Source organism: Papio anubis, chromosome 8 (genome assembly GCF_008728515.1).
Source record: "Papio anubis isolate 15944 chromosome 8, Panubis1.0, whole genome shotgun sequence".
NCBI classification, from domain to species: Eukaryota; Metazoa; Chordata; class Mammalia; order Primates; family Cercopithecidae; genus Papio; species Papio anubis.
Window position 1 is genome coordinate 118973845 of NC_044983.1, and position 12601 is coordinate 118986445.

The window sequence follows — 12601 nt, forward strand, 5'->3', positions numbered from 1 at the left end:
ACTCCAGCCTAAGCAACAAGAGTGAAACTCCGTCTCCAAAACAAAAATGAAAACAAAAAACAAAAGGGGGAATGATAGGGGTATTAATAGGAGAGCTGAATCAAACTGGAGCGGGGTAAGCATGGAAGACACCTTGATGCTGTGACTTTTAATCTGGTGTGTAAGGTGTAAGTCAAAATTATGTAGGGTGACGAGGCAAGAGAGGTGTGCTTCCGGTAGTGATGACTGCATGTGCAAAGGCCCTGAGGCAAGAGAGGAGGGTGTAAAGGAAAGAAGGATGACTGGAGCTCAGACAACTTCAAGGAGTGAGGGTGGCAAAAGATGAAGCCAGAGAGATAGGTGGGTGCTGGATTAGGGAATGCACTAGAAGCTACATAAATGATTGGGGGCTTTATGCAAAGGTCTCTGGGAAGCCATGGAATCATTTTAAGCAGGGGCATAATATGAGCAGGTCTGTGTTTTAAAAAGATCACTCTGACTATTGCTCAAGAACAAGATGCCAGCCAGCAGCTAAGGGGACAGTGTCCAGGCTGAGGAGCAGGGCTGGCGATCCAAGCAGGGTCTCTGAACCACAGCCAAGAGATCTCGGGAGCAGAGCAGAGCTTCAGACCCCAGCAGAAGAATCCAAAGTACAAAAAAGACAACTTAGAAAGAAGGAAAACTCTAGAACATGAACCTGGAGAGCCAGATGGGGAGGAAGGCTACAGCTTGGATTGAACTCTGGTACCAGGCTCAGGGCAGCAAGACTGATGGCAGATGCTTCTGTTGGTGGGGAGAGGACTTCGCCTACATCGGTGGGCTCGGGATGGCTGACCAGGACAGGAGGGGAATGAAACCAGCCATGCGGGTCTTCTGTGCCCACAGCTGAGCAGGGCAGTGATTCTCGACCCTGACTGTACATTTCAATCATCTGGGAAGCTTTTCAAAAACTATAGTGTTCTGCCCCCCTCCCAAAAGCATCCCTATTCATTTTTCTCAAATGGGGCTGGCCCCGTTTTCAAACATCTTCCCAGATGACTGTGTTGTGCAGGCAGCGCTCAGAACTGCTGTTCTCCACTTCAGCTTATTCCTGTGTTTGGGACTGAGCCAGTGTGGGAGGCACCTCAAGATAACGGGGGCTATAGAGATAGTCAGGCCTGGCATCTGAGGGTAATGACTGCTGTAAGCACTGAAGGAATTTGTTGACGTTCCCCAGAAGAGCAGTCCTCGTAACACTGACCAAAATGAACATCCTGATTAATTATGCAGGTTTATAGCTCCCCAGAGGCTGCAGAAAAACATCATTTGGCACCAGAAACAAACTTTATTCTGGCAAGTGCAGGGTAATTTTACAAACGTTAGATACTGAATGTTGCATACGTCTCTGGAATTTCAATGTACTACATCCATAGAATGCAGAAAAACAAGGTCAGGGCCAATTTCTCACGCTGCCACCTGGACCAAGCAGTTCCAGGAATCTTCTGGGGTCTCTCAGCCCTCTTGTTCCAGATTTCAGTGGTGTCCTGGGCAGATGTGGTTTTATCCGGATTTCTCCCTTTGGGGAAACGCTTCTAACTCATTACATGCAGTTTGGATGGGCTGTCAGTCACAACAGGTAACCCCACCTCTGTTTGTGGGGATGTGGTCCAGGATTAGCCAGTCCTGGCAACAGTGATTGGCTCAAGAGGTAGTCATGGAATTCAAAAAAGGCCCATAAGCATTGTTTTTTAGGTTTAATATATGGATAACAGCAAAGTTCTCTCCTGAAGATACAAAGTTGGAAAATGAGTCTGGGTTTATCGTTTGTTATTGTCCACACACTGTATGGGTAAATGAAGAAGCTTGCTAGAGAAGGAGGCCTAATAGAGATGAGGTAGAGAGAGAGGAAAACCTAGGGAGGAGAGAGAGGAAGAGAGAGGGGAGAGAGAGAGAGAGACAGAGAGAGAGAGTGGGGGGCGGGGCAGAGCAGAGAGAGGCAGAGAGAGGGAGACAGACAGACTCAGAGAGAGAGAAGAGAGACAGAGAAACAGACAGAAAGGAGGCCGGCCAGGTGTGGCTGACGACTGTAATCTCAGCATTTGGGAGGCTAAGGCTGGCAGATCCTTGAGACCAGGAGTTCGTGACCAACCTGGCCAACATAGTGAAACCCCGTATTTACTAAAATGCAAAAATTAGCTGGACTTGGTGGCACATGCCTATAATCCCAGCTACTCAGGAGGCTGAGGCATGAGAATCGCTTGAACCTGAGAGGTGGGGACTTCAGTGAGCCGAGATCGCGCCACTGCACTCCAGCCTGGGCTGCAGAGCGAAACTCCATCTCAAAAAAAAAAAAAAAAAAAAGAGAGAGAGAGAGAGACAGAAACAGACAGAGGTAGGGGAGAGAGAGAAAGAAAAAACGGGGAGAGACAGAGACAGATGGAGGTGGGGGAGAGAGATGGAGAGAGAGGGAGAGACAGAGAGAGAGGGTTCGGGCAATGCAATGCCTAGTTCCAGGCCTCCAGACTCTGGTACCTCAGTCTTGTGAGCTCTCCCTGCAGCCTTTAAGGGTTAAGCCCTTTGGAACTGGGTTTGTGTCCCTTGCAACAGAAGGCATTTTGACTGGGACAGAAGGTTTCTTGTCGACCTCATGGGAGGGCGGATGTGCGGGGTATGCACTGGAGAGTGAGGCAGGCGTGGTCAAAGAGCTTGTGTGGCAACTGTCCCTGGGATGTCCAGGTGTCCGTCTCGGGGTCGTAGCAATCGAAGGAGGCGGAGTCCTCAATGTTGCAGTCCGTGGTCAGCCGCCGCCCGCCCGTCACGTAGAGTTTGTTTCCCATCACGGTGGCCCCGTGGTGCATCCTCCGGTCTTTCATGTCCGCACATTTGACAAATTTGTTGGATTGAGGGTCATAAGCAAGAATCCTCCTTGTGTAACCTGAAAACCAAATGACACATGGGCAAGCTCAGCGTTGCTCATCTGGTACTGGAGGTCAGCAGTCCTGTCTGACTCCTGCCACCGCTCAAGACTGAGTGGCTGGGACCCTGAACTAGAGTGTGGGATGTTGAGCTAACCTGCCAAGGCCTGCTTTGTGGCGGAGTGGGGGCTGCACGCAGATCTGTCTGACTCTGACCTTCACCCCAAGTTAAGGCAGCATATAAGCCATTCTTAGATTGAGAGCAGCCTCCTGATTCCTGTAACTGTCTCAGCCTCCTTGGCCTCTTCCTCTCTCAAATGCCCACTCAAGAACTATGACAATCCTTTGGAAACTCAGAAGTGGGTTCCTCACAACAGCCCTATCTTGGTAGTTACTTTTAGGATCCTCATTTTATGGATGGGCAAACTGAGGCACAGAAAGATGTTTAACTTGGTAAAAAGTATATAGCCAGTTAGTGACAGAGCCAGGATTTGAATCAAGGTCTATCTGACCCCAATACCAGTCCTCTTAACCATGACACTATACTTCGATTACAGAGAAACAAACTATTAGTAGCTAATATTATTAGCAGAAGCAAATATTTTTTATTGACTGTGTATCTGGGAGAGTGTTAAGTGCTTTAGATACACGAGCACATTAATTATCACAACAGCTCTGGGAGATAGCTGTTATTTCATCCCTTGTTTACAGAAAAAGACAGGGAGAAACTTCTGGGTGAGGAAAGAGTTTTGTCAGATTCTGCACGCTCCTCTGGTTGGTTGGATGTGCTTTTAAAAAGACGATCTTGTAGAATAACATCTGTCTATGAGTGACCTTTTTTCCATAGAACGTGCCAAGTTTGTGTCACGCCCAGTGATCCTCTGTTCAGACTCACCTCCCACAATGACAATCCGCTCCCCGAGCACCACTGCAGGGGCACACACGTTCTTGATCATTCTTGTCTCCATTTTGAACCACGAATTTCTGGAAATGTGATAAACCTGAGGGAGAAATAGAATCATGACACTGCATTTTAAAGTGAAATATTCTTAAAAAAAGACAGTAGTAGTAATTAAGAGGGTGAACTAGGAATGAGATTTTTCTTTCTACTTTTCTCCAGTTTTAAAAATGTAGCTACTGCTCAATAAACAAAACAGTATTGAAAAACAGGAAGAAGCGTATTATTAAAAATTGATATTATTGTGACCCCAGGAACTCAGTGGCTGTATTTCTATAGAATAGACCAATAGTTTTGCATTGTAATACGTGTTTTACTTACCTTACATGGAACATGTTTTTCTTTTAATGAGAAATGAAGAAACTTGGGTATTCAGAAAACCAAAGGTTTTCCAATCATTTTTTATTTCTAGCTCATGTTTAAATTTCTAAATATTCTGGTTTATCCAAGAAGGTCATAGAACCAAGAATAAATCTGAGGCTAAGTGAGGAAGTCTTTTGAACAGTTCATGCCTGAAAGTCATTACAGTCCTAGAAAAATGCAGCATGAGAAAGGGGAGAAAGACCGAAGAGAAGGGAGCAGGCTCTTTTGCCGTGCTTTGAAACAGTGTGTCAAATCAACACTCCGGAACATGTTCTCCTGTGAGTGTCCTCAGTTTTAAATCTAAATATCAAATGTAAATTAGTTCATTATGGAAAAATTTTAGCCAAGAGATATAGGATGAATTTCACATAAGCAAAGAAGGAACAAGAACATTTATCTACAGAGGAAAATGGCATAGTATTCTTTGCTAGAAAATCTTTTCCTATAAAATAAAATTACCAGGCCGGGTGGGGTGGCTCATGCCTGTAATCTCAACATTTTGGGAGACCAAGGTAGGTGGATCATGGAGGTCAGGAGTTTGAGACCAGTCTGGCCAACATGGTGAAACCCCATCTCTACTAAAAATACAAAAAAAATTTAGCTGCGTGTGGTGGTGCGTGCCCGTAGTTCCAGCTACTCAGGAAACTGAGGTGGGAGGATCACTAGAGCTCTGGAGGTGGAGGTTGCAGTGAGTTGAGATCGCATCACTGCACTCCAGCCTGGGTGACAAAGTGAAACTCCTTCTCAAAAAATAAAATAAAATAAAGTAAGATTACCAGCATTATTAAAGATGTCTAAATAATCAGTTTACTAAATTTGAGCTTCATAACCATCCTATGAGGTAGATCTTATTATTTCTTCCATCTTTCACATTAGACCACTGAGGCTCTGAGAGGTCAAATGACATGCCCAGGGTCATACAACTACAGTGAGTGGGAGAGCTGGTCTGACCAAGCCCAGAGTCCATGCTCTTCACCACCACACTCATGGCTCTGCCTGGAGCCATGAAACTGTGGCCTTCCCTGAGGGAGGCTTTTGAGACTGGAGACCTCTTGAGGTCTCTGTCTGTCCTTCAACAAGTCAGTGAAGCCTGGAGGAGGCCAAGTGCTAGAGGACGGGACGGTCACAATGGCTGTTTCACTGGAAAATACGTAAGTGACAAACTCTCTGGAAAGTGGGATCCTTGGAAGAAAAGCAAACACTGGTTGCATTTTACTTGAATGAATAATTGCCTCCTGGCCCTTCTGTTCTCCTTCAGCTTTGGGTATGGCTTTAAAAATAGATTAAACATTTGCTCACCATGCTCATAATACCTCAAAGAGACTGGGGCAAGGATAACAAAGGATGAACTTTGACCACTGAAGGAAGCGATACTTTGTTATAGTAAAGGATTTGCTTAATACCATCCAAAAACAGGTAGAGAGAAGGCCAGGTAGAAAGGTACATGTACAGCACGATTTGCATCGTAACCTCGGGCAGCGTAGTTCTGAGAAGAATGCATACACACAGATGAACGAGCCTATGAAGAAAACTCTCAACCTGTGCCTGAAAATCCAACCTGCTCCATCAAGCGACTCCAGGCATTCATTTTAAACTATATTCGAACGAGTAGAATGTCTATTTCAAAGCTAGTGCGAAGTAGATAAGAAAAGTATCCAAATGAATACTTTCCCCTTTCTCCCTCTTCTTAATCCAGAAGTCCAAAAGGATCCCTCAGAGGTTTAATATTTTCTTGGCTTTGCAATATCTTGTTTGATGATACCATGCATTTCTTGATATGCTAGCTTGAAGCTTAAACTTTGCATTTTATTTTCAGAAGGTCGATGGCAGTTTTGCAATGTGAGATAATGAGCGTATTTGTTGACTCTATTTTGAACAATAGAAAAGAAGGAGGGGCTTCCGCTTGACCTGGAAGCAGTTTGTTATCTGTATGGTCAGAGCCTGGAGGGGAGCAGAATGTCTCTCCCAATTCAAGTAGAGGAGTGGGATTTGGAACAGTGATTCTAGAAAGACTCAGAATCTGCCTAGATGGTCAGGGAGGAGCTGAAAATACAGGCTGGAGAAGTGAAGGCAAGAAAAAAATCTTCACTGGAACTGACCGAGTCCAAGCCATTACCACCCATGCCTGGAAGTCTAGAAGAGTCTCCCAGTTCTCCCCCTTTGTCCACACAGGCCCCCTCCAATCCCTTCTCTACAAGGCATCCAGACGGAACTTCTAAAAATATGAATTGTGTTACCTCGTCCACCTTTCTTGAAAGCCTTCAATGAAGTTCTGTTCCTCTCAGGCTAATCCCAATTCCTTGACAAGGCCTAGAAAGCCCAGCCAGGCCAGCCTCATCTGCACAAATATCCATCCCTCAAGAAGGTTCCAGGATTTTTCTAGGAGGGGCTCAGGGGCTGTGATGTGGGTGGAGGAGGTTGCTCCTGGTAACCTGAGAAGGGGGCTGATGGAAATCGCAGGAGGACTAACACCCGCCCCTAGCGACCCCTCAGCACACTGCCCGTCTCCTCTTTGCTATGTCTTGCAACTTCATTGTCCTGCTTTCCGCTGCCCAAGGCCATGGGCTGCACCTGTTTGTGCTTCAGGGCCTTCATATGAGCTGCTCCCTTACCCAGGACCACTCCCCCTCCCTCAAGAGAGAACCCTGACTCTGGCTTCAGGTGGTGCAGGAGCTTCCTGCATCTCTCTCTAAGTCAGATCTTTCCTTACGTGATTTCTTAGCACCCATCCCACCCCTCTCGCTCCTCTTTTATTCTCCATCTTCACCTTCCTCTCTCTTCTCCTGCCCCTCTGCTCAGTCAGCTTCAGCCAACTTCACAGGGTTTGCTCCAACATTCCCTTAACCCTGGCACTCTCTCAGATTCTCTCTAGACCGGCAGTGTCCAATCTTTTGGCTTCCCTGGGCCACTTTGGAAGAAGAGCTGTCTTGGGTCACACATAAAGCACACACTAACACTAATGATAGCTGATGGGCTAAAACAATCTCTTCATGTTTTACAGTTTATGAATTTGTGTTAGGCCACATTCAAAGCTGTCTTGGCTGCATGCATGTTGGGCAAGCTTGCTCTAGACTGGTTTAGGGCATCCTGCCTGTGCTCTTAGAGCACCCCTTTCTTCAGCATCTGAATTGCAACTTAGGGGTATGCGTAAATTGCTGGGTCTCCAGGCCCTTCACATGTTGGTGTTCAAGATAACTCTTATAAATGAGCAAAGTACATCTCGTGGGTGCTTCTTGATTATCTGTGAAGGCAGGCTCAATATTCACGTTCCCCATATCATTAGATGAACTGCGGAGATTACCAGGAACTTGCATAAAGTTGGAAAACACTTAATATTCTGAAATGTGACCTTTGTTGATCAATTTCTCAGAGAGCTTGTTAGTGAAATCAATGTCTGCCAATCATTAAAAGTAGGGGTTTCCCAACCTGGCTGCCCCTTAGAATCTCCTGGGTACTTTTGTAAACCATATATTTTAGGATCTCATACAAAGATATTTTGATTCAGTGATGTGAGGTCAGGTTCCAGGGGATTTGGTCACAGAGGTGTGGACCAAGGCTTGGGAATCTTCTTTTAAGGCCTTACTGACTTGAGTTAGAAGCGTCTGCCAAATTCCTGTAGGACTTCACTATCTGGCATTCAATATTCTCTATAATAGCTTGAATTTTTAGATATGTATTTTTCTCCTCAAATGAAGATAAACTCTGTGCATAGAGATGGTATTTGATATCCTTAAACTCTTGCTGAAAATCCTTCTTGCCTCCCTCCCTTCCTCTCTTCTTTCCTTGCAAATGACAAGTGTTTGTATGAGTGTACATGGGTGCACATGTGTGTGCATGTATGTATTTGTGTTCATGTGTATGTATAAATGTGTGCATGTATGTGCAGATATATGTGTGTATGTGTGCATGAATTGTATGTGTGTATGCATGTGCACACGTATGCATGTTGGCATGTGCACACATGTGTGCATATGCGCACACATGCGCACATGTATGCATGTTGGTATGCGCATACATGTGTGCATATGTGTGCACATGTGCACATGTATGCATGTTGGTATGTGCATACATATGTGCATACGTGTATGTATGTATGCATGAATATACATTCGTGCATATATATGTGCGTGCATGTATACATATGTGTGTTTGTGTATATGTGTGCGTATATGTATGTATGTACATATGTGTGTGTGTTGGTGTATATGTGTGCATGTGCATGTGTGTGCATGCAGGTGTGGGTGTGTCCATGCACACATACTCATGCAGTTATGTGATGGGAAGAACCAGTCATTTACCTGAATAAGGCGCACAGGGTTCTGCATGATGTCCTCTCCTCCAAAGAGATAGAGTCTTTGGTCTTTCACAGCGACTGCGGGGTGGAGCACCCCCACGGGCATGCTGGCCATACTCTCCCAGACATTGCAGATGCTGTCATATCTTTCCATGGAGCCCATGAGCTCCTGCCCTTCTCCAATACCCCCGATGGAGAAGATGAAGTTCTTATGGGCAGTGCTTCTGTGGGAGTAGCGGGCCACCAGCATGGGCTCCCCCAGCCTCCACTGGTTGAGTTTGAGGGAGAAGATGTAGACGTTATGACTGACCAGACTCCTCCCTGAGCTGACAGCCATGCCCCCCAGCACGTAGACGCTGCGGTGCAAGGTGACAGCAGAGGCCTTGTACAGCCGTGTCGGGAGTTTGGCAAGGCTCTGCCATTGGCCAGTCTGTTTGCTATACAGTAGGACGTCCCTGGTGGTCTGCTGGCTGTCCTTCCTTCCGCCCAAGAGGATGAGGAAATCTTGGTAAGAGTTTCTTGGAGGGACATGCAATAGGAGTTTGCAGTCTGGGGTGCTGGTGCCACACAAAGAGAACATCTGTCTTTTGGCGGTCTCCAAGATGAGCTGGCATGCAGGCGAGGACTGCAGGAGGGCATCGTTGGCGATGAAGTGTTGGAAGAAGGCTGGGTGGATGTACTGCAGCCTGACCTGCTTGAACAGTTCCTGCATGTATCGCTTCCGGGCCTGGAGGTCATGCTTGATCCAAACCATGAGGGCCTCAAACACCTTTTCTTCCTCCCCACAGAGCCCATCATCTCCCAGATAGTCTCTCAACTCCAAGGCACAGAGCTCCTTCAGGTCGGCTGATGCGGCCACCTCTGGGAAGGACGTCAGTGCCACCTCCCTGGCTTTCTTCTTGAGGGTCTCGCAGCTTAAGATTTCTGAGAGTCTGATCATGCCCAGGCAGTTGCTGGGGGCCAGCTGGCTCTGCAGGTATGAGGAGCAGGCCTCAAACAGCTTGGGGAACTGTAGCATGGAGGCGGCCTCCATTACGGGGAGGACATTGTCAGCATCGATGCGTGCCTCCCCCGTGTACACGTAGGAGACGATCTGGTCCAGGGTTGGGGGGTCAATGCCTTTCAGCTGCACTTTGGCTTCACTCTTCTCCCGGAAGCTGCTGCAGAACATAGCCCTGAAGTAGGGGCTGCTGGAGGCCAGCACGTTGCGGTGGCAGGGGATCTCCCGGGCACCGGCACAGATGCTCACATCAGTCAGGATCCTGCTTTGCCTTAAGCTGTTGAGCTGCCTCAACAAGTCAGAAGAGAAGTCATGATCTTTGAAGAGCACCCCATCTGGAGACTCCTCGTCCATCCTACAAAGAGGGAAGGAAGCCCCCAGAGTCAGCAAGAGTCAGGTCTTTCTCAGCTGCAGGCGCTGGAGGGTTCAGCTGCGGGGACTGTAAGACCAGTGCTCCTATTCCATTCCCCATGATGTTTGTGGATGTCACCACGGATATTGTGTAGGGAAGATTGGAAAGGAAGGCCACATACATCTCAGACCTGAGCTCTTTTGGGTTATGGTTATTTTCGAAAGTAATAGGCATATAGTATCTTCAGCTAATCTGAGAGAAACAACCAACCAAACAAACTAAAGTTGTTGGAAGTTACTCTATTATCAGAAGCTGAAATGTTAGTCTGAAGCAAGATAACAGTCCATGCATTTGGCCAGCAGAAGTTCCTGAGCCTTTTTCCAGATCGATGGCATATCTGTTATTGAGTAAACTTGTCTAAACATCTCTTTCTGGGTGTCAATCATTCCCCAAAGGTGATACTCTGGAGGTGTGGCCCTCTGGTCACTGGACAGAAATGAGGGAAGAAAATGGACCTTTGATACATATATTTAAATATAACTTCATTGAGTCTTGTTTTAAAGATGGAATAAATAGAAGGAAAGACCAAACAATCCCCTGGTTTATTGGATGACACCTGGCTGTCTACCTGCAGAAGAAATAAGCATGAGGGATACTTACCTTGTTTTGCCGCAGTGACATCCACTGGTGCCTGGTCTGGCTTGTCCCCCCGGAGAGTTTCTACCTCTAGCTCTGAGGGAAACCATAAACTCCAGGCCTTTCTTTCAGTTGGCAAATGATTTGTCCTGGGAGATTTCTGGATTTGTTTATGCTGAAGGCACTTTCATAGTTTTCTAGAGCTTTGTGCAAGGACTGCTGGCCAAGGAGACAGTGTATACATTCCAGGGCTAAGAATAGTTGCATATGTACTTTCCACTGTTATGACATGTGACTTTCCAGTTGCCTTTTGCAGCAACCCGAGGGCCTGCAGGGCCTGCGCATGCCCACATGCCGTGTTTCCTTGGCAAGTGTTTACACCGGCAAAAATAGATTGGGAGGAGTGGCTTCTCTTAGAGAAGACTTTGCTGTCTGCTTGGAACCATCCCGAGTCCCCTGTCCTAAAAGTGCCTGGGAATTCTAGCTGTCTGTAAACAGGTTGCTGTGACCTGTGGAGAGTCACTGAAGATGGTTCTGGGCCACAGTGAAGGTGGCAGGTGGTCACAAGGGAAGCCGGAGCATGAGCCTGTGGGTGCTATTCAATGGATCCCTATTTCCCCCCATCTGCCTGGCAGGATTGCTGGGGAGAGCTGTGATTTCCTCCTCCAGGAGCCTAGGTGATGAAATTCATGACAAAAGTTGTTTTTTTTTTGTTGAGCACCCCAGGGTTTCCAGACTCATGAAGGCCCAGACCTTTGTCGGGTCTCCTTACTCGGGAGCCTCTGATTGACAGTTGCAAGGCCGAGCTCCTCCTGTCACGTCTGCCTCTCCCAGACACGTGCTGATTGCTCTTCAGCTGGCTTTTTATAGTTCAGACTTCCTTTTCTGTCTTACTTTTCCATTTTGTCTTGTCTGGCAGCTTGAGCTAGAGGCAGGAGGCAAGCCATATTGCTTTAGGGAGAGAGAGAAAGAAGACAAAGGGGGATGAGGAGGAAGAAGAAGCAGGGACAGAGGGAGGGAGAGAGAATAGAGGAGGAAGAGGAGGAGGAGGAAGAGAAGGAGATAGAGAATTGGGGGAGGAATGAGGATAGTGATGTGGTAGGAGGCAGCTTTCAATAACAATCAGAATCACGAGAAAGAGTGAGGGGGACCTCAGGTCTGTCCTGCCCCTGCCTTCAGGGAGATTCGTGATTGTCCTAGCCACGAAAGGCAGGCAAGCCTGACTTCGTCTCCTACTCAAAATCTTGCTCAGACTAGTGCAATGGCTTCCCATGCACTTTTTTTTTTCTTTGCTCCTAGTGCTTCTCTCTCCAATACATCCACCCTGTCCCCTCTGGAGCAGCCCCTGGGAAGGCAACTCAGAATTTGCCAGTTCCCAGCATCAGGCCCTTCAGTGGCTCCCCATGTCCGCAGGACTCCTTAGCTGGAATCGGACTGGTGTCCTGTCTGCCTCTGGAACCACGTGTACTGCCACTCATGTGTAGTAGTTTAGCTCCGTGAGACACTTACAGTTCTTTGTATGCATCTGGTCGCTGTTGGGGAAGCTGGGCTGGCCTGGTCTTTGGGACACCACAGGGCAGGGTGGAAGGAAGAGGGTCTTTCATTCACAGTTGCAGATCGTAGAGTGGATTATGCCCAAGAGTCCAGAAGGTCAAGGCCAAGGAAATGGATCCAAAACATGTTACTGGGGCCACGGGCCTGGAGGCCAGAATTAGGAGCAGGAGGCCTAAGCTAAGGGTGTCAGAGACCCATGGAGGCACAAGCAGGGAGCAGGCCAGAGGAGCTGTTTCTGCAGATGTCTGAGTTGGTGAGCTGTGCTGGTGACATAATAAGTGAGTAGCCACATTCCTGAAAGAGCCCAGGGATCCTCTGGTTCATACTCTATCCCTTTCCATGAGCTCTTCCCCTCTGCTTGCTCTGTCATTTTCACTGTTTCTGTTCATCCTCCAAAACGTGGTTTGTGTAATACTTCTCTGCACGTCTTTTTTTTTTTTTTTTTTTTTTTAGAAGGAGTCTTTCTCTTTTGCCCAGGCTGGAGTGCAGTGGCGTGATCTCGGCTCACTGCCAGCTCCGCCTCCCAAGTTCACGCCATTCTCCTGCCTCAGCCTCCCAAGTAGCTGGGACT

The 12601-nt window shown here is 47.3% G+C and overlaps 1 protein-coding gene across 1 annotated transcript; it reads right to left on the reverse strand.

Annotated features, from left to right (window-relative positions):
• Positions 1 to 2367: 2367 nt before the first annotated feature.
• Positions 2368 to 10698, reverse strand: KLHL38 (kelch like family member 38). The gene is made up of 4 exons (XM_003903134.5): positions 10501 to 10698; positions 8493 to 9843; positions 3769 to 3874; positions 2368 to 2893 (listed from the first exon to the last, which is right to left on the reverse strand). Exons 1-4 carry the CDS (start codon positions 10584 to 10586, stop codon positions 2604 to 2606), a joined length of 1833 nt encoding a protein of 610 aa, XP_003903183.3. The 5' UTR covers positions 10587 to 10698; the 3' UTR covers positions 2368 to 2603.
• Between the last annotated feature and the right edge of the window lie 1903 nt (positions 10699 to 12601).

Coding starts and splice junctions, on each gene's coding strand:
- KLHL38 (XM_003903134.5), bottom strand. CDS start 10,586: ATGGTTTCCCTCAGAGCTAGAGGTAGAAACTCTCCGGGGGGACAAGCC. Junction 3,875..8,492: donor ACCCTGTGCGCCTTATTCAG/GTAAATGACTGG, acceptor TTTCTCCCTCAG/GTTTATCACATTTCCAGAAA. Junction 2,894..3,768: donor GCGGATTGTCATTGTGGGAG/GTGAGTCTGAAC, acceptor TTTGGTTTTCAG/GTTACACAAGGAGGATTCTT.